General features: G+C 38.6%; 3 protein-coding genes across 5 annotated transcripts; 1 reads left to right on the top strand and 2 right to left on the bottom strand.

Moving 5' to 3' along the window:
- Nucleotides 1-5314: 5314 nt before the first annotated feature.
- Nucleotides 5315-7738, top strand: LOC126616046 (uncharacterized). The gene is made up of 3 exons (XM_050284007.1): nt 5315-5653; nt 7067-7167; nt 7304-7738. Exons 1-3 carry the CDS (start codon nt 5599-5601, stop codon nt 7583-7585), a joined length of 438 nt encoding a protein of 145 aa, XP_050139964.1. The 5' UTR covers nt 5315-5598; the 3' UTR covers nt 7586-7738.
- LOC126616039 (cysteine synthase 2-like) lies at nt 7707-10514 on the bottom strand. Its single transcript, XM_050283985.1, has 6 exons — nt 10251-10514; nt 10065-10139; nt 9473-9616; nt 8870-9253; nt 8544-8779; nt 7707-8234 (listed from the first exon to the last, which is right to left on the bottom strand). Exons 1-6 carry the CDS (start codon nt 10461-10463, stop codon nt 8012-8014), a joined length of 1275 nt encoding a protein of 424 aa, XP_050139942.1. The 5' UTR covers nt 10464-10514; the 3' UTR covers nt 7707-8011.
- Nucleotides 10515-11218: 704 nt separating this feature from the next.
- LOC126616038 (putative WEB family protein At1g65010, chloroplastic) lies at nt 11219-15487 on the bottom strand. 3 transcript variants are annotated; one of them, XM_050283984.1, is made up of 3 exons: nt 15379-15481; nt 13324-14206; nt 11219-13149 (listed from the first exon to the last, which is right to left on the bottom strand). In XM_050283984.1, the coding sequence occupies exons 2-3, from the start codon at nt 14167-14169 to the stop codon at nt 11389-11391; spliced, it is 2607 nt and encodes an 868-aa protein (XP_050139941.1). In that variant the 5' UTR covers nt 14170-14206; nt 15379-15481; the 3' UTR covers nt 11219-11388. The 3 variants fall into 3 exon arrangements, with proteins under 3 accessions (XP_050139941.1, XP_050139940.1, XP_050139939.1); XM_050283983.1 differs by having other exon boundaries at nt 11219-14171; nt 15379-15487; XM_050283982.1 differs by having other exon boundaries at nt 11219-14206.
- Between the last annotated feature and the right edge of the window lie 8995 nt (nt 15488-24482).

Here is a 24482-nt window from a genome sequence, read left to right as displayed (position 1 = left end):
TGTGCCAAATACAATAAAGCATATACTTCACTAAGATATGGTACTTCTGGACCAAATATTAATTTATCTTTACCCTCACGAAGATAAATGATTATTCTTAGTGTCTTCATCATATGAGTATTCAACTCATAATCTTCAATCCATATGGTTCTTTTAATATCATAAATATCATGGATAAGATTCGTGTTGGTAGATTGTTCGATCTGCAGCTCGAGACAATAATTCCTTCAACACTTTATAATTTTTCTAGACTATTCAGGAGTCCCAATTTAATATCATCAACTCTTCAAGAGTTATAATTTAATGTCATTGACTCTTGCAAGAGATTTTAGTATGTTGCAACAATATCATAATGATAGTACTCACTAAGGCAATTTATATCATCCATTGATATTGAGTATATATTTTATGCTTTACCCTTCAGGGGCTTCCTTCAAGCAATTTGAATCCTTCAAGGATTTTCTACACTTCATGACACATTTTTCTTTGGAATTTATACAGAGCAATTTGCTCCCATGTATACTTGAGGGATTTACTTATGGAGATATAATGTGGGCGACTCACAACCCTTCGTATATAATTCTCCATTCATATGAACTCGTTTACAACCTTGTGTCATATCATGTAAGTGTATTACACTATATTACAAATGCCCATATATAACCTCCTTGGTTCAACATCCTTTGGCTATTTGTATTGTATTCAAATATATATAGGTTCATTTGCCCACGTTCTTACAAAATTGTAATGGAATTGCCTTTCTCCATTTTTTGCCAATAATTTTTCTTTTGTCGACGAACAAAAGAACGTGACTCAATATTAACACAGCTCATTGATGAATTTAGTAGCTACTTGTAAAAACCAAAATTACCATTGGTTATCATCAATCCGTGATCCCATATTCTCATGTGCACGCGCATGCATAAAAACTTTTCATTTCTTTGGATATCCATTGCCTCTTCAAGGGCATGACGCTATCTCTTCCAGGATAGTCATAATTTAGAGAATGTGGATCATAACCTCCTCTTGAGCATTATAGAGCTTGGATTTTAATCTCCACTTCCGGGAGTTGAGTCTTTGGAACCTATATGTCTATTATGCTTCATGTATGAGACATCAATATTCCTATGTCTGTGGATTGTCCTATCTGGGACGTGTATCCATGCAGCGACTGTCATGCTTCTGGCATGCAACAGTTATGCTTCGGGAATGCAATAGTTCAGTAGTGCCATATTATTCTTCTTTCGAATAACTGAACCTTTTGAGTCTAAAAATCTGCCACGCTTCAGGCGTGCAATAGATAAATCATTTACTGTCTCATTATTTTGTCCAACAGAGACATCAATTCTTGTAGGCACATTTGCAGTAAGTATATATGATTTCATCACTTTCGTTGCATCATTCAATTATTTCAATTTCATTTTCTCATTGTTTGTTTCGTGAATAAGACAAATTATCTTCGTTCTTCTGGAACGGTCGTTTCTCATCATTCTTCTGGAATGATATTTTCTCATTGTTCTTCTGGAACGATGTTATTTTCTCCCCCTAATGGCGGGAAAATTGTCTTATCAAAATGACAGTCCGCAAACCATGCGGTAAACATATCCCCAATCAAGAATTCCAAATATTGAATGATAGATGGTGTTCAACATCAATGCCTAATCTGCAATGATGCCTCATTTCAGTACGTTGTGGCAGTCTTACGGGCACATAGACAACACAACCAAAAACTCGTAAATGTATAATGTTTGGTTGGTTCAAACCCGAGTTGTACTGAGAAGTATTGATGGTCGGTAACATGTCTCAACCGAATTAATAATGCATCATGTAAAGTTTACATGTCCCCATGTAGAAAATTGGCAATTTCGTTTTCATGAGCAGAGCGCGGGAAATCAATTTCATTCGCTTAATAAAGGCTTCTGCTAAACCATTTTGAGTATGGACATAAGGAACTTCTGGTCCTTATTTAATAGTCTGTAAACTGAGACTCTTATGGCTTTTATTACAATTAAGTTAAGGCACTGCGGCACTTCAAACTTATGGTACTCATCTAGGAACTTCATGTCCTGATCTTCAGGATCAAGGGACTTCATGCCAGATCCTTTTGTATGATGGAACTTCAGGTCCAATCATTTTATATGATGAGGATCAAGAAACTGCAGGTTCTGATCTGATCAAGGAACTTCAGGTCCTGTATATACTCATAGTAACAAAAGATAAGTACAATAAATAAATTAAAGCAATAGACGGTAATTCCAGCCATAATGAATAAATTGCATTTAAGTAAATAAAGTTTGTGACAAGGGCTTTAATTCAGCACCATCAAAACTTAAAGCAATAGGCGGTAAAACCGTCCATGGTAAATAAATTGCTTTAAAGTAAATAAAGCTTGTGACAAGGGCTTTGATTCAGCACCATTCACATAAATATCAAAGCTTTAAAGCAGGGTAATAATTCTACCCACTATAAATAAATTGCTTTAAATAAATAGAACTTGTGACATGGGCTTTAAACCAACACCATGCACATAAATAAATATATAATTTTATTATTTCTTTTCATAATGGTGATGGTCTCATCAACTTCCCACTATAAACTTTATTATTATTTTTTTATTATTTCTTCCCTTCACTTCTGTCGGGGCACCCATTCAAATTGTCCTTATTTTATTAATGTTTTCATTTCACAACAACAAGTCCTGTTAGTTACTCAGGAAGTAAAAGTAACAATAAGTTCCAATTGGTGTTCCTCCTCCGGTGAGTTTCGAAAAAGTCGAAACGGTTCCCATAAGTTTTGGAGTCAAGAGTGTCTGCAACTTATGAGAAGATCAAACCGTTAGATTTAGTTCAAATTTTAGTATGATATGGATAAGAGGATACCAAACAACTTTCGTGAAGAAACAATTTCGATTTGAGCTACAGAAATAGAGTTATGGTACTCATAAGGTGGCTGTCCAGTTTTCTGCGGAAATTGGAAACTGGTTTAGTATTTCAGACATCTGCAACGATCGCACCGTTAAAGTTTTCTGAAATTTTGATATGTTGTAGATACTGAGTGGACGAACAACTTTCAAGAAGAAAGTATTTTAATCCGAGGTCCGCAAGTTGGAGTTCAGAGGCTGTTTACATGGCTGTCAAATTCTTTACGAATTTTGAGTATGTACTCTTTTGCTTCTGCAAATGATGATATACAGTCATACAACAATATATATAGTTGCTTCAAGTAAATCAATTGTATTGAGATTTGAAGATGAAATGAAAATTGTTTCTTATCTATGAGATTCCAGCTGAAGGAGGTGAACAGGATTTGTGGCGTTGTGCTTTCCACTGACATGAGAGCTTCTCGTGCTGATAACGTGTTGTAAAATCGACTGTGGGTGCAGTGGAATAAATGAAACAAGACACAAAATTTACGAGGTTCCTCTACAGTCAGTGTGACTGGAGTACGTCCTCGGGGCAGCAACGGTGCTTTCATTATAATTTGAAATAATAGGAGTACAAAGATAACTCTCTCTATTATCTCCTCTCATCTTCCTCTATTCCCTCTCTTCCTCTTCCTTCTCTCTCTTCCTCTTCCTTCCTTCCTCTCTTTCTTTCCCGTGAACTCCTCACATCTATCTATCACTTTGTTGTGTTTCATAAGGCTTGTTTTTATACAAGTAAATCACATGCTAAATAGTGGAAGGGCAACTTGCCCATTATTTGAGTGGACATCCATTTCTACAACAAAACTTTCTTTTTTATATAATCGTTGAGTACATCTCTATGGTAATTAGGTCAATACACAAATGCTTTATAAAAAGTTAATTGCAATTAGCAATCATCCCTACTATTTTCCCCACTTTGAGTGCACTTTAATAATTTACTCGTGCACAAATGTAATCATGTATAAAGACATTCAATATGTCTTGAATTCAAAGTGTTGTGTCATTTTCTTGTTACTTTTGATTCTGAGAATAATGAAAACAGTACAAGTGGTTGATTTTTATTAATTTAAGGTTTATTTTTTATAAAGTCCTTTGAACTTGATTTTAGTTTCAACTCTTTCTCTAGAATTCAATTCGTTTCTCTTTAACACTCTAAAACTCAACTAAATATCCCACATTACTTGAATTTTTTTAACATGCTTATGTGGAGTCCATGTGGCAGAGAAAGAAAGGGAATTATGGAAAATTTTGTCTTATTTCAGATAATTTGAGTATAACATATGATTTATTAACAATTAAAAGCGGAAGCTTGCTTACATAAACTAAAAAATCGAATCTTTAACTGCAAGCACTCCACACTTACTGCCTTCTGCAACCTTATGAACACGCTGCGTACAACTCACATCCTAACTTGCCCGAACACATATATATGTCTCAACGAAGTGTCGCAGCTTGCCAACATGTCCAACATAGCTTGCCCTGCACCTTTCGAATGAAGCTAGCATTGCTCTTTGAAGCCAACATCGCATTGTCTTTCCTTCCATGTTGGTAAGGTGCAAGGTCAAGCCATGCCATGATCCATGTCTAATGTCAAGACTTATGGAGTCGGTCAATCTAGTGGAGAGACTAAAGACAACATATTCACCACAATTTTGTATTTCGCTTCAAAGAGTATTGCTAGCATCAGTCGTCTACAATCTGACCACTCCTAATATTTTTCTCTTGGCTTCAATACCATTTAACAGACGTGCCATGTGTCCATATTCTAGCCAACATTATTTCTCAACAAACCTCCGCTGCTTAGGATGCATTTTTGTTCACAACCCTCAAGAAGTGGTAATGCTTAATACCCTATTTATCACCGTTAGATGAGTTTAATTTTGAGATTTGTGTCTATCCATTATATAGATCTCGAAATTTAAACTCATCTAACGGTATTAAAGGTTTTTTTAACCAAAATGGTCTCTGAGATTGACATAAGTCCTCACTTTGGTCCATGAGATTTAAAATCGATAGAACGGGTTGCTGAGTTTGTCCACCATCAATCATTTTGGTTATTTCATGACAAATCTCTGTTAAATAAGGTAAAGTGACAAAAATCCCCTCATTTTTTTGTAAAATCATTTTGACCAATTGTTTATTAAATGAAGAGTATTGTTGTCATTTGATTATTATTTAACAAAGATTTTTCACATAATGACCAAAATGATTGATGATGGACAAACTAAGAGACTAATTTTATCGATTTTAAATATCATAAACCAAAGTTATCATAATTTTAAAGATAATTTTAACTAAAAAATGGATAATAAATAGAATAATAATAGAATAATAAGTAAAGCCTGAATAATAAAAGTCATCCGAGAAATCAACTTCCCGTCAATGACGAAAATATCATTTAGCCCAAAGCTGCCAACCAACCAAAGAAAACAATTTTACTTAAAAAAATTTTTTGAAGAATTTTGGCAAAAGAGGGTTAGGGTTTTAAAACGTTTGGGCATTGCTTATGTTTTTCTGAAAACAATAAGCTGGTTTTGCGATTCATCAGATTTGCGGAAGACTCTCATTTGGGAGTTGTGTTGCTGTTGGTGATTGGATTTGAGCCGTTCTATTGATCTTGATCTGGGCTTTTGCGCCCTGTGGCTTGTCAAATCCATGATCATCAGCGTCCCATGGACCCCTCTCCAGTGCGAACCACTCCACCTCTCGAAGAAGAAGATGAGTGGGGTATGATATGTTTCACTTTTCCCATCTGTGGTTTCATCTTCTTTTCATATAATCTCCTTGTTTGGTTACTGAGAAAATTTGGTGGAAAGTTTAATAGATAGATTGTGATATTTTTGCATAATCTCTATGGGTTTCATTTAGTTTTGGAAAAAATCAGTTTATCCTCAGCCACTTATTGTGTTATGCACATTGTGCTGCATCTGGGAATTGGTTGCTTCTATTGAAATTGGGTTATGCTTACACATTTTGGTTTCTAATTATTTGGTGTTAGATGTTGTTTTGGCATTGCAACGTAGTCTGTTAGCTACATTCTTGGCTACAGGATCAGTAACTTGTGGTATTTAGTACGTGGATTTTGCGTTGTGCGCGAGTTTTAGTGTAAATGGGCACCAAAGTTCTGAACGTGGATTGGAACTTAGGGTCCGTCTGATAATCATTTTGTTTTTAGTTTTTGGTTTCAGTTTTTGTTCTTGAGATATGAGGAAAACATATGAGGGTAAGGAGGGATGATGAAGAAGGGAGATGGGAGAGAGGGGAAGAAATAAAAGATGAATGATTGAAATCAAAATCTTAGAAGTAAAAACAATTTAAAATAGTTTTTGGTTTTTAGTTTGTGTGCCTTTCTTTATGCATTTCTTCTACGTTACTCCGACCATCCTTCATCCACTCTTCATCTCCTCATTTCCCTTGTATTTCCCGTCCAACACAAACACAAAAGGTGAACCAAAAATGAAAAACGAAATGGTTATCGAATTGGCCCCTTTACACATGTACTTTTAGGATTCTAAATATTTTTTACTCAATTATTGTTGATTTGTATAAGAGGTTGCACTTGGTGCGATGGCAAGTGCCTTCGCCCATGAGCGGTAGGTCTCGGGTTCGAGACTTGGGAGCAGCCTCTCCATAAATGAGGGTAAGGCTAGCCGACATTCACCTCTCCCAGACCCTGCGTAAAGCGGGAGCTTTGTGCACTGGGTACGACCTTTTTTTTTTTATTGTTGATTTGTATCATCAATGTTTACAATTTCTACATCTGGAAAGTGTGAGCCATAAACTGATCATAGTTTCTATTATCTAGAGGCATATAGGTTAGGGAAACTCTTTGTGGCGCAAGTTTCTCTCCCTTGTGTGGCACATTATGGTTGATTGGTACCGATTTTTTTATGGCAAATGATTTCCGCACACCCTTTTCTTCCCCTGCACACCTTCTTTTCTTTCTCTGCCCTTTATTTTGAATATATCAATGGAGTCAAAGGCACATAGAAATAAACAGAGGATTGTAGAAGGAGAAACGGGGTGTGCTGAAATCACCTTCCTTCATTTAGTGGTTTCAGCAATATAACATACCTTCTGAATTCGTTTGATGTGCATTTAACTGTTTCGAGATTAATGTTTGACTGCTTTTTGCATTAGACACTGATGGGTTCGTGATTCCGAGCTTGGTGGTTGAAGAGCAAGATAAACAAAATCAGGATGCTCCAACAGTGGAAGCTTCAAAACCTCCATCTCCGAAGGTCAGTTGCAAGTGCTCTAGTTCCTTGTATGGAGTAAAGGGAAATATACATTTGCATCTGATGGCCCTAAGTCTTGAATTCGGTGACCATGGAAATGGTTATTCTTATTTGCTGAAGATATATGCTTTTTGTGCAGGCGGAAAAAGAAGAGAAGATATACTTAGGACCGCACGGGGCTCCTCCTTTGCAATCAAAGCAGCAAGAGGTAAACCCTGGTGGCCGTAAGCAGAAGTTCAAGCAGAAACTGAAGGAAGCGGATAGGAAAAGTACCGGGGCAGGCCGAGAGAATAAGTTGGAGAATCTGAGAGAGCTTGTGGGCGATGGGAAAGGAAGCAGCAGCATGGCAAAGGGTTCTAACAGGGATTGGTTAGACCCACACTGCCATGAGTCTGAGTTCGAGAAGTGGAACAGCCGGTGATCCGAGTATCGCATGTTATAAATTGCTCGAGACATTTGAAATTTGCATCCCGTGTTAGGTTTCGATCCTTTGTATCTCCGAGACATTGGAGGCCATGTATCTTGACAATAACATTCCAGAATTTATCGCAATAGAATTTGGTCATTTAAACAAGTGATTTGCGTCGTATTAACTTACTTGGATGCCCGGAGAAACATTCAAAGAGAAGCATTCATTTCAATACAGAACTCAACGCCCTAAAATCGACAATGTAGATGAAAAATCGAAGAGATGCAAAGATTTTGCCAGTACAAAATTATGTAATCTTCGGGAATTTAATCGAACAGAATTGTCATGTTAATCTCTTGAATGTGACTGCTAAAGTGTTGCTGCTCTTTGGATGGAACTGCAGAGAGAGAAATGGATCCTCTTGGCTGATGCAGAACCTCATCCAACACCCAGGAACTCTAATCCGCTAGCCGAGGGTGTCAAACCATATTGAGACAGATACTCAGCGCTGAAAAATTTGCTCAAATGTCTCATCCCACTATCGCATAAAATGGTCACAATTGTGTGACCGGGACCAAGTGCCTGTGCCGCTCGGACTGCTCCAACACAATTCATGGCTGAAGAACTCCCCAAAAAGAGCCCATCGTTCTTCATAAGAAACCTGAACAAGTTTTAACCAATACAAGCTCAAGGCCAAGAAAAACAACTACATATTCTTGGTTTAACGTTGCCAAGTGAATGGAAGAAATTGGGACTTTTTATCTTACATGAATGGGAATTTGATTGAACATACTAAGAATACCGTTTGACCAATTTCGAAATGACAAATATACTAGACAGCACATGAATCATAGACGACGTTGAGAAAAATTCAATCCCAACTGCTTCCATTTTCTCATCTTCTCGGCATATTAGAAAGCACTATGAAAAAGTGGTGACTAAGAATAACCAAACAAGTCTATGGAATGACCTGGACATTTCAACAGCTTCCTTGTCTGTGCCTCGGAAAGCCCCATCAAGTTTTGCCATCATAAAGTTCTTTGTTATTCTATTGATTCCAATTCCTTCAGTTATCGTGTCAAATGGATTTTTTAGCCTTCGTCCTTCAGCCTCCTCTCTAGTGTACATCACTCCCCTTGTAACTTTATTGTATAAACCAGAACCAGGGGGATCTATCAGGAAGCACTTGACATTAGACTTCTTTTCCTGTTGAACAAAAGGAAATGCGGTTAACACTACTACATTTCCGCATAAGTTGAGTAAAATAAAACAATTTAAGTGGTTTCAGTAGTGGACCTGGAGAAACCTGGACACACCAGCCACTGTACCACCTGTTCCTGCTGCCGCCACAAATGCATCTACATTTCCTCCAGTCTGTTCCCAAATTTCAGGCCCAGTACCCTCATAGTGGGCCCGGAAGTTTGCCATATTTTCAAACTGATCAGCAAAGAAACCACCAGTGTAACTTGAGACCACACTTTGTTTCTCTCCATCACATTGGAAACCATTAGTCTGCTCAAGGGCTTGGCCATTCATTTGTTCATCTTTCCTATGCTTCATTGCTAATTCATTTGCTTCCGTTGCCCGTCGCCTAGCAACATTCACAAAGTGGTCTCTGTGCGTAATTGACACCGGTCTTACCCTTTCAACAGTCGCTCCCAGGGCTTCAAGTATTTGAGACTACAAAAAAGGTTGGCACCACAGAAGCAAATTTCAGCACATCGCAGAACCTAATTTTTTATTTTGAAGGAAAAATGAAACTGGGGAGAGGGAGATCATGGTTTCTGGTACCGCGGGGTTTCTGTTGTTTGCTCATATCAGATACACCCCAACAGTACCTGTAACTTATAAACAGTTCATGAATCAATGTTGCCAATCCGAAATGCATTCTCTAAATACCTTCTCAATAGCAGCGTCATCAGGTATAACCACGTGACATTTGCAACCATAAGCAGGAGCGACCGTAGCAAGGCTTATAGCTGTGCTTCCTGCACTCCCCTCGGTGACTACTCCACCTGGAGCAAGGTCTCCAGATTCCAAAGCCTGTATAGAACCAAAAATCAGAACATTTGCGCGACTCAGTAAGCCAATCAATCACAGTCAGCCAACAACTCATTACAACTGAAGATTACAGTATAAATAAATTTACAAAGTTCATTTAACCGAACGAAAATTCAGAAGCTATACTCTTTAAGTCGACTTAAGCTTAAACAACAATGTTCAAGTATCACTAACAACTCTTTAAGTCCCCTTTATTTTCAGTTTTCTTTGCTTTCACGTTTTTAAAAACTGAAATGGTTATCGAACGGGCCTTAGAGTTTGCCAAAACTTACCTTCGAGTTTCGAAAAACTCTACTTTCCAGAAGAATTACTCTAATGACCACTGGTGCCAGTTATATTTTCCACGAGTTTTAACTTACAAATACAAGAAATGCATAATTTTAATTTCTTTTCAATCAAATTTGTCAGCCAGATAAAAGAAGCTTTTTACCTCTGCAATAATTTTGACAGCAACTCTGTCTTTCACACTCCCTCCCGGGTTCAAAAACTCGCACTTCCCAAGAATCTGAAAAAACCAAAAAAAAAAAAAAAAAAAACCAAAAATTCGAAACAAAAATTATTGAAGAAACAAATGAAAACCCAGAAAAAATAATTGGAGAAAACCCCAATTGCTCACTTCACAGCCGGTGGCGTCAGAGAGGCTGTTGATGCGGATCAGAGGGGTGTTGCCGATGGCACCAACGAGGCCATTCGTGTGATTTTTCTTCGAGGGCAGGGTTAGTTTGGTCTTTTTGGAGGAGAGTTTGGACTTGTAGAGGAAGAGAGAGAGCAACGCCATTGACACAGAGACTGCCGCCACAATAGCGCCTGTGCTTCTCACAGGCGCCATTTTTGGCGGTTCGAACCGTGACAGCTTTTGTTACCGAAAAAGAAAGAAAATGAAGAAGGTTATGGAAGGTCCCTACCACGCACGTGGGCCGGGTTGTGGTATTTCACGCTCCCGGGCTAAGGCCTGCCTCACCCACTATTTAAATAGAGAACAATTTACACGACACGAGTACACCGTCACATAACATGTTATTCTAATTAAAGAAGAACATGTGGACAAAAACTTTACGTATATCTTTATTTCTTTGGTAGGAAACGTCACCATGGCGATGTATTGTTTTACGTAAATCCTTAAGGGCCCAAAGTATTTGAGTAACTTAAGTTGAAGATATTGGTTTAAAATATGGCTTAATTTGGGCACGAAGAATGGGACTGCAACTGCATCTATACTTTTCGAATATAGGTTGCAGATTAATCTCTCTCTCTATGCAGTATCAGAAAAGGTGACAACTTTGTGTCCTCTGAGTGAAACAGTATATGTTAAAACAGAGTCGGTAGACTCAAGGAATGTATCTACGCAATTTCAAACTTGACTTGACGATTTCAAACATTTGCTCGCTTTTCACTAGACCAACCCAAGGGTTCCTAGCTAGACATTTAGGAAGAAATCAATATGTATGAGAAGGAAAGATGTGTGGAATAAGTAAATTAATTAATGAATTGGATCATTAGTATAATATTGTGAAATAATACTTGGTGCAATTCCTATAAGAAACAACAATGACTTGTATGTATAATCGCACAATGCACATCAAGTTATAATATTGTGGTGAGAAAGAGATAATTATGCTGTATATTTTGTGTGAACAAAAACTAAATACGTACGTTATAACTACAACAAAGTACGTACAAATCATACAAAGTAGATGAAGATGTACAGAAAATCTAACTGAAAACTAGAAGAACAATGCAAAAATACAGCTTGACTATTCTGGTGAAGGCTCCTTTTTGGTTGGTGATGTTTCTTCTTTGGTATCCGGTGATGGTTCCTTTTTCGGATCCGGCGATGGTTCCTTTTTGGTACTATAAGTAGTGCTTCTCTTTATAAGATCTCCGAATCTTCGTAGCAATGCTTTCTTTTTCCTTGAATTTTCACCTGGAGTTCCATCTAGATGATCATAATCATCTGATTGGAACCCATCTCCATCGTCTGTGAACGTAGAAGAAGAATTTCTTCGGTGATCAGCTGACCCTGGAGAGTCTACCTCAAATATCGAGTCTTTCAGAGCCTCGTCTAGTTCAATCTCATCATCGTCATGATCCACAACTTCTTCATGCGAGTTTGAAACTTTGAGCTCCTTAAGGTTGAAACTGAAAACTTTGCCAAATATGCTTCCATTTTGAGATGTTGTAGTGTCCTTGTCATCCTTTGACGATGTTTTCTCTTTATCTTCCTTCTTTGCGTCCCCTGATAATGGCGGTTTCTCTTTACCTGTATCCTCCTTTTTCACATCCTTTGGCGGTTTTTTCTCCTTAACCTCCTTCTTCAATTCCTTTGATTGTGTTTTCTCTTTAGCCTCCTTCTTCGAATCCTTTTCTTTTGATGGCGTTTTCTCTTTCTCCTCTTTCTTGCAGTCTTTCTCCTTTGTTGGTATTTTCTCTTTTTCCTCATTCTTTGACGATTCAATAAGCAACCGTTTTAACTCCTTAATATTTTCATGAGCTGCTATTTCATTTACCCTGTAATTTTCGTTCTCTCGAGTAAGGAAATTCAAGGCCTCCTCTTTTCCAGCCAGGGTATCTTTGAGTTGAGAATTTTCGGCTTGAGCAATGGCGGTAGCTTCTTTTGCAACATTTGCTTCATTTAAGGCCTGCTTAAGTATATCGCGCAACTTGCTATTTTCTTCCTTTGATAACATGGCTCTATTATCCGTCTCTAGAAGCAACTCGTGCAATCTAAAGTTCTCTTGTTGTGCAGCATGTCGATCCTCCTCGGCTCCTCTAATACAATTAACAAAGCCGGTTTCTTTCCCGCTCCATGCCAAAACCGACTCTTCATGTTCTATTTTCAACCTGGCAGCAACGTTTTTGTGTCTTTCGGCTTCTCTCCTTGCTTCATCCAGTAGCGTTTTGTAACTTTCCTCGTTGCTCTTTGAGATTGCATTCAGACGCTCTTCTTGTGCTCTTGAGTGCTCTAACTCTGCTTGGCTCACGCAAAGTTTATCTTTCAACTGGTTGGCTTCTGTCGCAACTTCTTTCAATGCGAAAGCCAGATCATCCATCGCCCTTCCTCCATTTTCTTCAGCTTCGGTTGCCAACTTCAGTTCATGTTTAAGTACTTTAATCTCCTCAAGTAATTTCTCAACCATCGACGTAGCAAGTTGCTCCTTTTTTTGGACATCAACCAGATTCTCCTTTGTCAATTGAAGCTCAGACTTGAGACTCTCTAATTCCTCCTTCATGGAAATATTACTTTCGGGTTGATCATGATCATGAGATGCACTACTATCTTGACTACTTTCAGCGGATTCATCTTCGTTCTCCAATTTCTTGCGAAAAGAGGCACTCTCAAACTTTGCCTCTTCAAGTAAAACCTTGGTCTGTTCAAGTTGGTTGGTTTGGGTGATCAATGAATCAAGAATTCTTGCTTCTGATTGCTTCCTTTTCTCTATTTCCATTTCCAGTTCTCGAATTCTCTTGTCACTTTCAGACAATAAAGCCTTCGTTTCAGCCTCAGAGGATTCCACCTTCTCTGCCAGTTTGAGCTTCAATTCCTGAATCCTTCCTTCACTTTCAGACAATAAAGACTTTGCGCGAGCCTCGGAGGTGCTAACATTCTCTGCTAGTTTAAGCTCCAAGTCTCGAATTTTTCCTTCACGTTCTGACAATAAAGCTTTTGTATGAGCCTCAGAGGTTTCCACATTCTCTGCCAGTTTGAGCTCCAATTCCTGAATTTTTTCGTCACTTTTGAGCAATAACGTCTTCGTTTGAGCCTCCGAGGTTTCTGCATTCTCTGCCATTTTGACCTCAAGTTCCCCAACCTTTTTTTCATTTTCGGACAGTAAAGCCTTTGTGTCTGCCCCTACGTTAGTGGACTTCATATACTCTGCCAGTTCGAACTCCAATTCCCGAATTCTTTCCTCACTTTTGAGCAATAAAGCCTTCATGTGAGGCTCGGAGATTTCCGCTTTTTCTGCCAGTTTGAGCTCCAAATCCCGAATTCTTTTTTCCTTTGTGAATAATAAAGCCTTTGTGTGAGCCTCTGCCTCAGTGGACTTCATATTCTCTGCCAGTTTCATCTCCAATTCGCGAATTCTTTTTTTACTTTCCGACAATAAGGCCTTTGCATGAGCATCCGAGGTTTTTGCATTGTCCGCTTTGATCTCCAATTCCCGAATCCTTTCTTCGTTTTGAGACAATAAAGTCTTCGCTTGAGCTTCAAAGGTTTTTACATTCTCAGTCAACTTGAGCTCCAAACCTTTGGCCTTTCCCAACTCAAGTTTCAAAGACTCAATATTCTCCGCTCTACTCTTCAGTTCTTGCCTTGCATTCGACAGCAGCTCCTTCGTGAAACTTAATTCTGAGAGCATCCCGACATCATTCTGCGTTGCCAATTCTTCACTAAGCCTCATGTTGGCCTCTTCTGCCACTTTTTTCGTCTCTTGATGCTCATCGACAGCTCGATCTCTTTCTACCTCCACTGCTTGCAATTGCTCCTTCACATTCTTCAACTCCTCTTCGGGTTGCTCCATTTTTTGTTGCTGCATCTCTGAAAGCTCCAACGGTTTGTTTCACAAAAACATCCTTCGTCAATTAAAATTAATTTCAACGAAACCAAGCAAATAAAAGTACAGAAAAATTTGCATAGGTCGATCCCTTGGAATCCTTCAAAACAGTTATCTAGATGAATGTGATGTTAAAAATTTCTAACTCTAAAATAGTACTTTTGATAAAAATTCAACAAAACTTTGTTCACCCTTTTAACTTCTGCACTAACGTTTTCGTTGTGGTTTATTGCTGTTGTGTTAAACATTTTAATCCTAAGACAACTAATTAAAAGTAAAATGGATAAACAGCAGCCAATTGGCTTTGTTTTCGCAGTATAAATTATGACGCACTGGTATTGCCGTAATTGTTTTTGCAGTATTTCCACACTCCATTAACGTTGTATCTAATACCAAATAAGGTACGCCTTGAAGAGCATTTACGGCGTATTTTGCTTAAATTATTGACAACTACTAGAGTACGTCGCATTTGACAAAACATCTCTTACGACAAGGGCTTTTACTGCTTGGGGGTTCACGCTGTGAATAACCATTTACGGTGTTCTTTGTGCGTCGTAAAAGATCAGTTCTGTTGTAGTGCAAATGATAACAATTATATTTTGTTAATCAAGCTTATGGTACTGTACTGTAAACAGGCTATCGACTGCTCTTGGACTCCTCTTTTCTGGTAAATAGCTAGTAATCATTTTTAATCTTTGTTTCTCAATTCTTCCTTGCCATTGCCCACGTTTCTTGTACAATTGAATGTATATTTGTTTGATAAATTGATCCAATATTATGGAAATATAGAATGATACATATTGTGTAAATTATGTTCCTTGTACCTTAGCGTATCATACTTACCATATTAAGTTGCCTATATAAATTTTCAAATCATCTTTGTAATAGAGAAAACCAAAGTTCGTAATCCATGAAAATATTCATGTACGTGAGAGCCTCAATCTTTAAAATCTCAGGGCCGGCTTTGGAGACAATCGTAGATATGAACAAAGAAGACCAAGTTATATCTCATAGATTCAACATCGAGAGCCATGAATTAATACACATTTTTTATAAAAAGAACTAGCAATGAAATAGTGGAGAAAAAACATAACCCAAAAACGGTAAAAGCCTAATGAATCATGAGATGAACAGAAAAGAAAACATTGAAAATGTGGAGGAGAATACAAGAAAATTAATTAAACAAAGTACCTCAGCCTCGAATTGCCATGGTTGATGCTGGTGATGGAGGTTGTTGGAGCTATGGATTTCGATATATTCTGAAAGCTACTAAAATGCAAGTATAAAATGCTGAGAGAGGAGAGAGAGAGAGAGAGAGAGAGAGAGAGAGAGAGAGAGAGAGAGAGAGAGAGGGAGAGAGAGATTTTTGGTGAAGAAGAAGTTGGGAGGTTGGCGGGTTTTCCAGAGAAGCTATTTGGCGGGTTTTGGAAGTGTTTTCTTAATTATAACTAATCACATTGTAATCCTCTTCACAAGGCCGTTTTATCTCCAGCATCAAACACTTGTGCGTGGCATGGCAGCCATCACTAACCCTCTCACTATTTATTCACACCGAAAAATAAGAAATACCTCTCACTGCTTCACAACTTTTGCCCCTCCCTATACCATTCGATATATCAATATCAATATGTCTCTAGCTCTAAGACTTTCGGCATATAATTATGAAAATTTTACAATGTTCCATTGTATCTCTTACATGACAGAAGTTTTAGCCGTTAAATCTTGGTGTTTATACCTTAGAACACGAATCTAACGGCTAAACTAAAATCTCAGTGTATAATATACAACTTGACTAGTGATGGTAATTGATTGGACGTACAAACAATTGATTGCTAGACAAAGTGTTTTTGGTGTTTTAACTTGGGCTTTTATCACAAATAATCTTTGAAGTTTAGCTAACTCATCATTTTGGTTCTTTACATTTGAAATTGAAAAACGGTGTTTATGTTTATCTCCATATATACGGTTCAATTCTATCAAGTTTTCCATTATTATACATGTGTTTATACGACAAATGGTCCGTAAATTTAAGTAGCTAACTCATCATTTTTGTTTTTTGTTTTCTAGGTCAAGTTGTGTAAACAAGGATTTGGATCCTCTCCTGAGCTCAGAGGGTTGAGCCTAATGCAAAGCACGTGGGCCGTTGGATCAAAATCCAACGGCTACAAATAGGATGCCCCTCTAAAAGTTATAATAATTGTAGTTGTTGGATTAAAATCCAATAGCCCATGTGTTTTGTTCAGGAGGCTCAGCCCCCTGAGCTCAGGAGATCCAAATCCATGCACATTAATTCTTGCCGCCCCTTCTTTTGGTGGCTATATGGCCTAGGTACGTAGTTCACGTTAAAGTTTATTGTGACAAATGACAATCGTCGTCTGTGATCCACTGTGTGTCGTTAACATCGCTAATATCCTTGTGAAGTATACTCATTGACGACAAAAAAAAAAGAGTGGATAAATTAGTGATAATCTTGTGGTGTAAGATTGTTATTATTATTTAGCTGATGAAATAAGACCTTAAAAATCTTCACAGAAGTCTCAAACTTTGTTACATAAGAAGCTTAATTTGCTATCTAGGTTGTCTCCTCTCATATTTTGTCATGATCGACTGGCTAGATAGGTTTGTCTACCAGACTCGATGCATAATGCATTTGGATCTAGAATGGTATATCCACAAATCCCCTCGCACGTCTCCTTTAGAATCAAGTCACCTTCTTCAGGGTTTACACATCTAATTTGCACTCGATGCATAATGCATTTTGCATCCTTCACATTTATTGAATGGCTTATCCATTTTCTGCACTCTCCTTCTCCTAGATTTACATCATGGTTCAAGAAAATTGCGGCCCCTATTGTTCGATCTTAATTCAAAACATTTATTTTTATCAACTATTGGATTAATATCATCGAATGGTAAGTGATCACAAATTTTTAGATCATGGGGTCTAGAAGAACAAGAATGACATTTTCTTCTCACTACACTAATCCTTTTTTGTAACCAAAAAAAAAAAAAAACTAAGAGAGAGAAGTTATGTGTAGGCCTTGAAAATGGTACCCTACACACCTGTGGAGACATAAATTAGAGTAATGCTATTCATACCATGTTTTTGTACCACATTTTCATACCACCTTAGGTGACATTTGATGTGGACAGCCACATCATTTGAATTAATCAAATTTTTAATTTTAGTTCATTATTTAATAAACTAATAATTAAGAAAAACTAGTTAATTAAATTATGATTGTGATGTACGAGAAGTCTTTCTCTTTTCTTTCCTTGGGTTTTGCAAATTTTTCAAATGATGTAGCTGTCCACATCAGATGCCACCTAAGGTGGTATTGAATTGTGGTATAAAAACATGATATGAATAACATTACTCCATAAATTAACCATATTTAAGAAGAGACGAACACGTTAACTTTAAGCTCTCTATGACAATTTTACTCTTATCTTCTTGAGCAGACCACAACATACCTCAAGGGATGTGGCATTTGCCTTCCCTGGTACAAGGCTTTCGAGTCGCCATGTTGCTCATTGGGCCTATGGTGTCCACCCACCTAGGCATACCCGACCCAAAGTGGTAGGAAGCCGATCCGTTGGAGTCCCCCTTTGAGTGTCCGACGTTCCTGCGCTCCTAGAAACATGGCTTTTGGGACTACTCGTGAGCAACATGCGGAGACTAGTCTATGCCATCACTAGCAGAACATAACGGTCCATCTAGTGTAGCCCGCAACCTCCCACCTCAGCTGCCTGTGAGGGCTTAGGTCTATAAGGGTGCGTTTGGTACGCCAAAAATGGGTGGAACGTGCTGTTCCACAGGACAGAAATTGGGTGTTTTTGTGTCCCGCCTCCTCCCCCCGAAACGGGTTGTTCCACGTATGTGGAACACAAAAATTCCACTGTCTACCCTCCCTCTCTCTCCCGCAGCCTCCCTCTCCCGTACCTTCGTTACCCTCCCTCTCTCCTATAGCCTCCTCCTCCACCATAAACCCAGCAACCCAAATGCTTCGTTACCCAGCAACCCAGATGAATTCGAGCTCGATTTCGGGCTTTCCGGGCTGAGTCAGCTCTCTCTTCCTTTTCTCTTCTATTTCTTTCGCTGGCTCTCTCTCTCTTAACTGAACAAAAATGGACAAGAAGCTCAGGAGCTTACCTCACGTGCCAAGGAAACATATTTTACAGGAACCCCATCAAGCATGCCCGTAGAAATCAAGCTCCTAACATTCAACGGGAAGCTGAAAGCCTGAAAGCAGCAGCTCCACGTCCACCTTCCAATGGCTTCCGTCAACCCCTGTTGCTCCTCAATGGCTCTTTCCCCTTCTCCGTAAGCCCCCACCCCCTCTCTCTCTGGGTTTAAAATTTGTATTATCCGTTTGTTGATTTGAATAATCACAGTGATCTGAAATGTTAATCTTGAAATTGTGAGAGATAAATCGAGGTTTTTCATGTTTTGGAATTGAGGCATTGTGTGTGTAATGTGTGTTTAATGTTAAATCTTCAAATGGATGAGGTAAATTGATATTACGCTAAACCAGGTAGTGGATGGAAATTGGGAATCCACACTCGCCTCCCTTAGCCTTTTCATATCGTTGGTTTTAAATTGGGGAAAATAGTTTGATTTACTGGAATTGAAGAGAAAGATAATGAAATGAAGAGAAAGTATGGGTTTGATTTACTGGGTTTGATTTTTACTGGGAGATCTGAGCATGCGGGAGAGAGAGAGAGAGAGAGAGTCAAATGGAAGAAGAGAAAGCAGAGAAACGAGAGAGAGAGAGAGTCAAATAAAAAGGGTAAGTTAGTCATTTAATCCAGTTTCGTTCTGTTCCATCTTGCCAGTACCAAACATGACATGAATCTTTGTTCCGTTCCGTCCCGTCTCGTCCCGTCCCGTTCCGTCCCGTCCCATCCCATACCAAACGCTACCTAAATGACCAAGTCACACAAAAAAATCGGTAATCGTCACTTACTACTCAAAATTCTCTTTGTTTAGTATCTCTCAAACTATTTTTTTTATTTAGGCATTGGAGGTCCTTTTTTTTTTATATGTTCATCAACTAGGCTAATGATGTTTTTTTATAGGTAGAATTTCGTCAATTCAACCTTAAACAAAATTTGTATCCATAACAACACACATATATATTTCATGGAATGAAGACAAAAATAAAGAAGAGAAAATAAAACGAACTTTCCTTTAGCCTTTTTTGTTTGACGCAACAAGCATGATAAGAAAGAAGAGAATGTTGTGTTGCTTTGAATTTCCTAATATTTAATGCCTGCTATTAGTTAACACTATACCGGAACTACTTATATTAAGAAACAAAAATGTTATTCTTACCGTATTTTTTAGGAAAATTTTATTTAAACTCATGTAACCTCTTTTTACACCAAACTTAAATTTTAAATGTTAATTGTCTATTTTACCCTATTGCATAATTACTATTAAGTACAAAATGAAATTTGTTGATGCACAAAATCAGTGAGGACTTTGGTACAACAGAAAATGTTAAGTTTGTGACCTTCGCTAGATTGCTCCGGTCACTAGTGTGGATAAGTATGTAAATGGATAGAGACAGGGAAGCAAACACAAGATGTACGTGGTTCACCTAGATTGGCTACGTCCACGGAGTAAAGGAGTTCTCATTAATTGTGAAGGGTTTACACAAGTACATAGGTTCAAGCTCTCCTTTAGTGAGTACTAGTGAATGATTTAGTACAAATGACATTAGGAAATATTGTGAGAGAATGATCTCTATTTATAGAAGAGAGTTTCTAGTTTCATTATGACATTGACATGTGTCGTGTTGTGATTGGCTTCTGATGTTGACACGTGTCGCGCTATGATTGTTTCTGATGTCGACACGTGTCGTGCTGTGATTGGCCTTCTGGTTGGAGGGAAACTCTTCTGGATCCTTGATGGTATAACGTTAACCGATGCTCAGTAGTTTCGGGATTGGTTAAGTATAGTACAAACAGTGCTCCCTTAAGTTCCCGAGTGAGGGAAGCTCCTCGGTTGGGGACTTGCAAGATCCAAGCCATTGAGTAATCACGAAACTTCTAAGTACCGAAGTGTGGTATCATTTTCACTTACCTTATCTGTCTCATATGTAGATGTGGCATCTTCTCTGGAAGTACTTTTCCTTCATCCAGGGGTGATATCTTTAACCGATGAAGATGCACAAGGTAACGTATCAATTTCACTTAAAGCTTACTTATAGTTTCGGGCTTGGTCAAGTGCAATACAAACCCTATAGTATGAGTCTCCCAAGTCGTCGAGCTAGGAGATTTACCGAAGGAGGTAACAAACAAGGTAAGCAATCAGACTTCTAAGCAAGCAACCTGGATCGGAGGTTCGACTTCGGCTTCCGGTTGATTGTTCTCTTTCTCCTTGTGTCGTAAACAGCAATAACGATAAGGAGAAGCAAATGGAGAAGAGATGATATGAGATACTTTTGCTTTTGAAGAAGTAATTTTCCACAAGCTTATTCTTGAACTGGGCTGAAGGATTTTCTGGTTTCCTCTAGAGTATAAGGCTGACTCAAGAATTTAAGGGTCAAAACAAGTCCATCAAATCTAGAGTACGTTCGACCCGGATGATATGGAGACAAGCGTAACAGATTGCTCTCTTTCTCGAGAGTAATGCCAGGTAAGTAATCAGGCAAGGGGTTCCAAGCAGTCAGTTCCTAATTGAAAGCTTGATTCAAATTGCTGACTGATTGCTCTCTTTCTCATTGTCTTGCAGGTAAGAACAAGGCCAAAGGAAAAGACAGGGAAAAAGCATGATATGGGATACTCTTGCTTTTAACCCTGATAATATGAGATACTTTTGCTCTGGTGTGGCTTGTTTGCAGAGGTATTATCGGGGGGAAAAGAAGCTGAGTATTTCGAGAGACTCTGTTGAAAGTGCCCTCTCGGATGTGAAGAAAAGTTGAGCATTTTTTTTATTTGTAGGTCTGCCTGGCTATGGAGGATGAAGGTCGACATATATAGGAGTTTCCCTAACAACAAGTAGTAGTGTTATTCATTTACCCTTCTTGGTCATAGCAATGTAGTGGGAGCTGCAAGCTTCACATGTTTTAACTTTGTCATAGCACTTTGAAAAAGTGGTCTGTGGTATCTGGAAAGCTGATGTTGCGTGTGAAGATTGCAGACAAGCTTTATCCAAGGAAATCAGGCTCTCGAAGTTCGGAGAGCGGTGCCTCTTCGGTTTTCGAACAAGCAATCCTGTCGGGGATCTGGCTTTCGAGATTCAGAGAACGGTGCCTCTTCGATTTTTTAGAAAGCAATCATGTTGGGAGTCTGACTCTTGAGATTCGAAGAGCAGTGTCTCTTCGATTTTTGAGAAAGTAATCCTATTGGGAGTCTGACTCTCTAGATTCGAAGGGCGGTGCGTCTTCGATTTTTGAGCACGTAATCCTATTGGGAGTCTGGCTCTCGAGATTCGGAGAGCGGTGCCTCTTCGATTTTTGAGCAAGCAATCTTGTTGGGAGTGTTTTCTCGAATGTGAGTAAAGGTTGGGCATTTTTGCCAGTCTGCCTTACCACGGAGCACGGAGGTTGACACACATTAGGACTTTCTAGTTATCAAGTAGTTGTGCTGTTCCTTTACCCTTGTGTGTAATAATAGGGTAGCTGGACCTTCAAAATTTATGTGCCTAAACTTTGTCAGAGATCTTTGGCAAAGTTATTTGTGATACCTGAGGAGCTGATGTTGCGTGTGGAAAGTGGTGCCTCTTCGGAATCCAGAGAGTGGTGCCTCTTCGATTTTTGAACCAACGGCCATGTTGCCCTTTCTTTTTTAAGGGCACCAATTGTGTGAAAGAAATACATTCACAGAGTTATTACTTGTAGGAATTTTCCCCTTACTTCAAAGATTTATTGCACCTCATTTCTCCTTCATCATTTCTGAGAATGTCTGGCCCATCCGACCGTCGTTTTGACTTGAACTTTGGTGAAGAGACAGCCATGCCTTCTCAAGACAACATATGGTGCCCATCCTTCTTATCCCCTACTGGTCCTCTTACCGTTGGGGACTCTGTGATGAAGAATGATATGACCGCTGCTGTGGTGGCCAAGAACATTCTCACTCCCAAAGATAACAGACTATTTTCCAAACGGTCTGATGAGTTGGCTGTTAAGGATTCTCTGGCTCTCAGTATTCAGTGTACAGGTTCTGTGTCTAATATGGCCTAACGCCTATTTACTCGAACCCGCCAAGTTGAATAATTGGCGGCTGAAGTGATAAGTCTCAAATAGGAGATCAGAGGGCTCAAGCATGAGAATAAACAGTTGCACAGGCTCGTACATGACTATGCTACAAACATGAAGAGGAAGCTCGACCAGCTGCAGGAATCTGATGGTCAAATTTTACTTGATCATCAGAGATTTATGGGTTTGTTCCAAAGGCATTTATTGCCTTGTCTTCTGGGGCTGTACCGTGTAATGAAGCTCCAAATGATCAACCTTCGGTGCCTCCTCCTTCTGGGGTTTTGCCTAGTACTGAGGCTCCGAATAATCACCCTCTGGTGCCTCCTCTTTCTGGGACTCTGCAGACTGCTGAGACTTCTTCTGAGCAACTTTTGTGAAGGCTCCCTCTTGTTTATTTATTTTGATTCATGTATATGTACATATTTGTAACTTAGCAGAAATATCAATAAACAAGCTTTGCTTCATTTCAACGTATTGTGTTAAATACACCAAGACATTCTTCACTAAGTTCTTTGAATTTTTCCTTTTGTTGAAGCTTGTATGTTGAAGCTTTGTGAGTGAAGTATGTAGGTTGAGGTAGTGCTCCCTTAATTTTCCGAGTGAGGAAAACTTCTCGGTTTGAGACTTGAAAAAATTCAAGTCACTGAGTGGTCGTGAGACTTCCGAGTATCAAGGTGCAGTAGCATATGGTAGGAGTCCCCAAAATCTCCGGTCCAGGGAGTTAACGAATGAGGTGTCTTTCTAGTAGCTAAGTTTCCAAAGTAACAAAACTTCACCATTTTCCTTTCTAAGTGGTAGCCTAAAACTCCTCCTTCATATATATTTGTTATGAAAGTTGTTAAGCCCAAAGAAGAGGAGGCCTAGGTAATTTTTATTTTTTAATTTTTTTTTAATTTTTGAATTTTCGAATTTTCGAATTTCCAAATTTTTGAATTTTCGAATTTTCGAAAATATATATATATATATATATATATATATATATATATATATTTTTTTTTAAGATTTATAGGTGAAGCTTTGTAGGTTGAAGCTTTGTTGGGTACCATGAATTGATTTTGCTTCACACTATCTTGATCAAGATGGTGTGAAGCTTTTGAGAATTTGTAGTTGTCTTCCATTGATGAAGCTTTGTTGAATTTCCCTTCTTTTATTTTTTTTTTTTTTGGGAAACTAGAAATTTGAAAATGTGGGAGAGACAACATATACAAATTTTGCTTCCACACTGTTGAGCAAGAGATTATAATGCAAGCCACACCTTGTAATAGTCGAAGGTTTGGATGAACCATATAAATTGAATTTGCTTCGAACAATCTTGAATTTGCTTCGAAGGTTTGAGAATTGTAGTTGCCCTCCATTGATGAAGCTTTGGTTGGCACCATAAATTGGTTTTGCTTCACATTGTCTTGATCAAGAGTGTGTGAAGCTTTTGAGAATTGTGGTTGCCCTCCATTGATGAAGTTCTTGTTGGCACCATAAATTGGTTTTGCTTCACACTGTCTTGATCAAGAGTCTGTAAAGCTTTTGAGAATTGTGGTTGAACTCCTTTGATGAAGCTTTTGTTGGCACCATAAATTGGTTTTGCTTCATACTGTCTTGATCAAGAGTGTGTGAAGCTTTTGAGAATTGTGGTTGCCCTTCATTGATGAAGCTCTTGTTGGCACTATAAATTGGTTTTGCTTCACACTGTCTTGATCAAGAGTGTGTGAAGTTTTTGAGAATTGTGGTTGAACTCTTTTCATGAAGCTCTTGTTGGCACCATAAATTGGTTTTGCTTTACACTGTCTTGATCAATAGTGTGTGAAGCTTTCTACGAGTTATAGTGTTTGCATTGTTACAGAGGGGAAATGTCTGAAGCAGATGCAAGAGGGCTGAATAGCTTGATCTTCGTATGCCATGCACTGAAGTTATTGTTGGCTTGCAATAAGACTTTGTTGGTGACTATAACTCTTGTTGGGCATAAATGCTCCCCTAGTTGAGTTGTCAAGCTTGAGGGTTTTTGATTATTTGTGAATGCTAGAAGTTCACATGTACAAGTTGTACCACTCGTCTTCTGGTAAGTGGAATGAATGGTGATTTGCTTTCATCACTTGG

This window comes from Malus sylvestris, chromosome 3 (assembly GCF_916048215.2).
Source record: "Malus sylvestris chromosome 3, drMalSylv7.2, whole genome shotgun sequence".
NCBI classification, from domain to species: Eukaryota; Viridiplantae; Streptophyta; class Magnoliopsida; order Rosales; family Rosaceae; genus Malus; species Malus sylvestris.
Note: the sequence above shows the minus strand (reverse complement) of the source record. Positions and strands in the feature narration are given on the sequence as shown.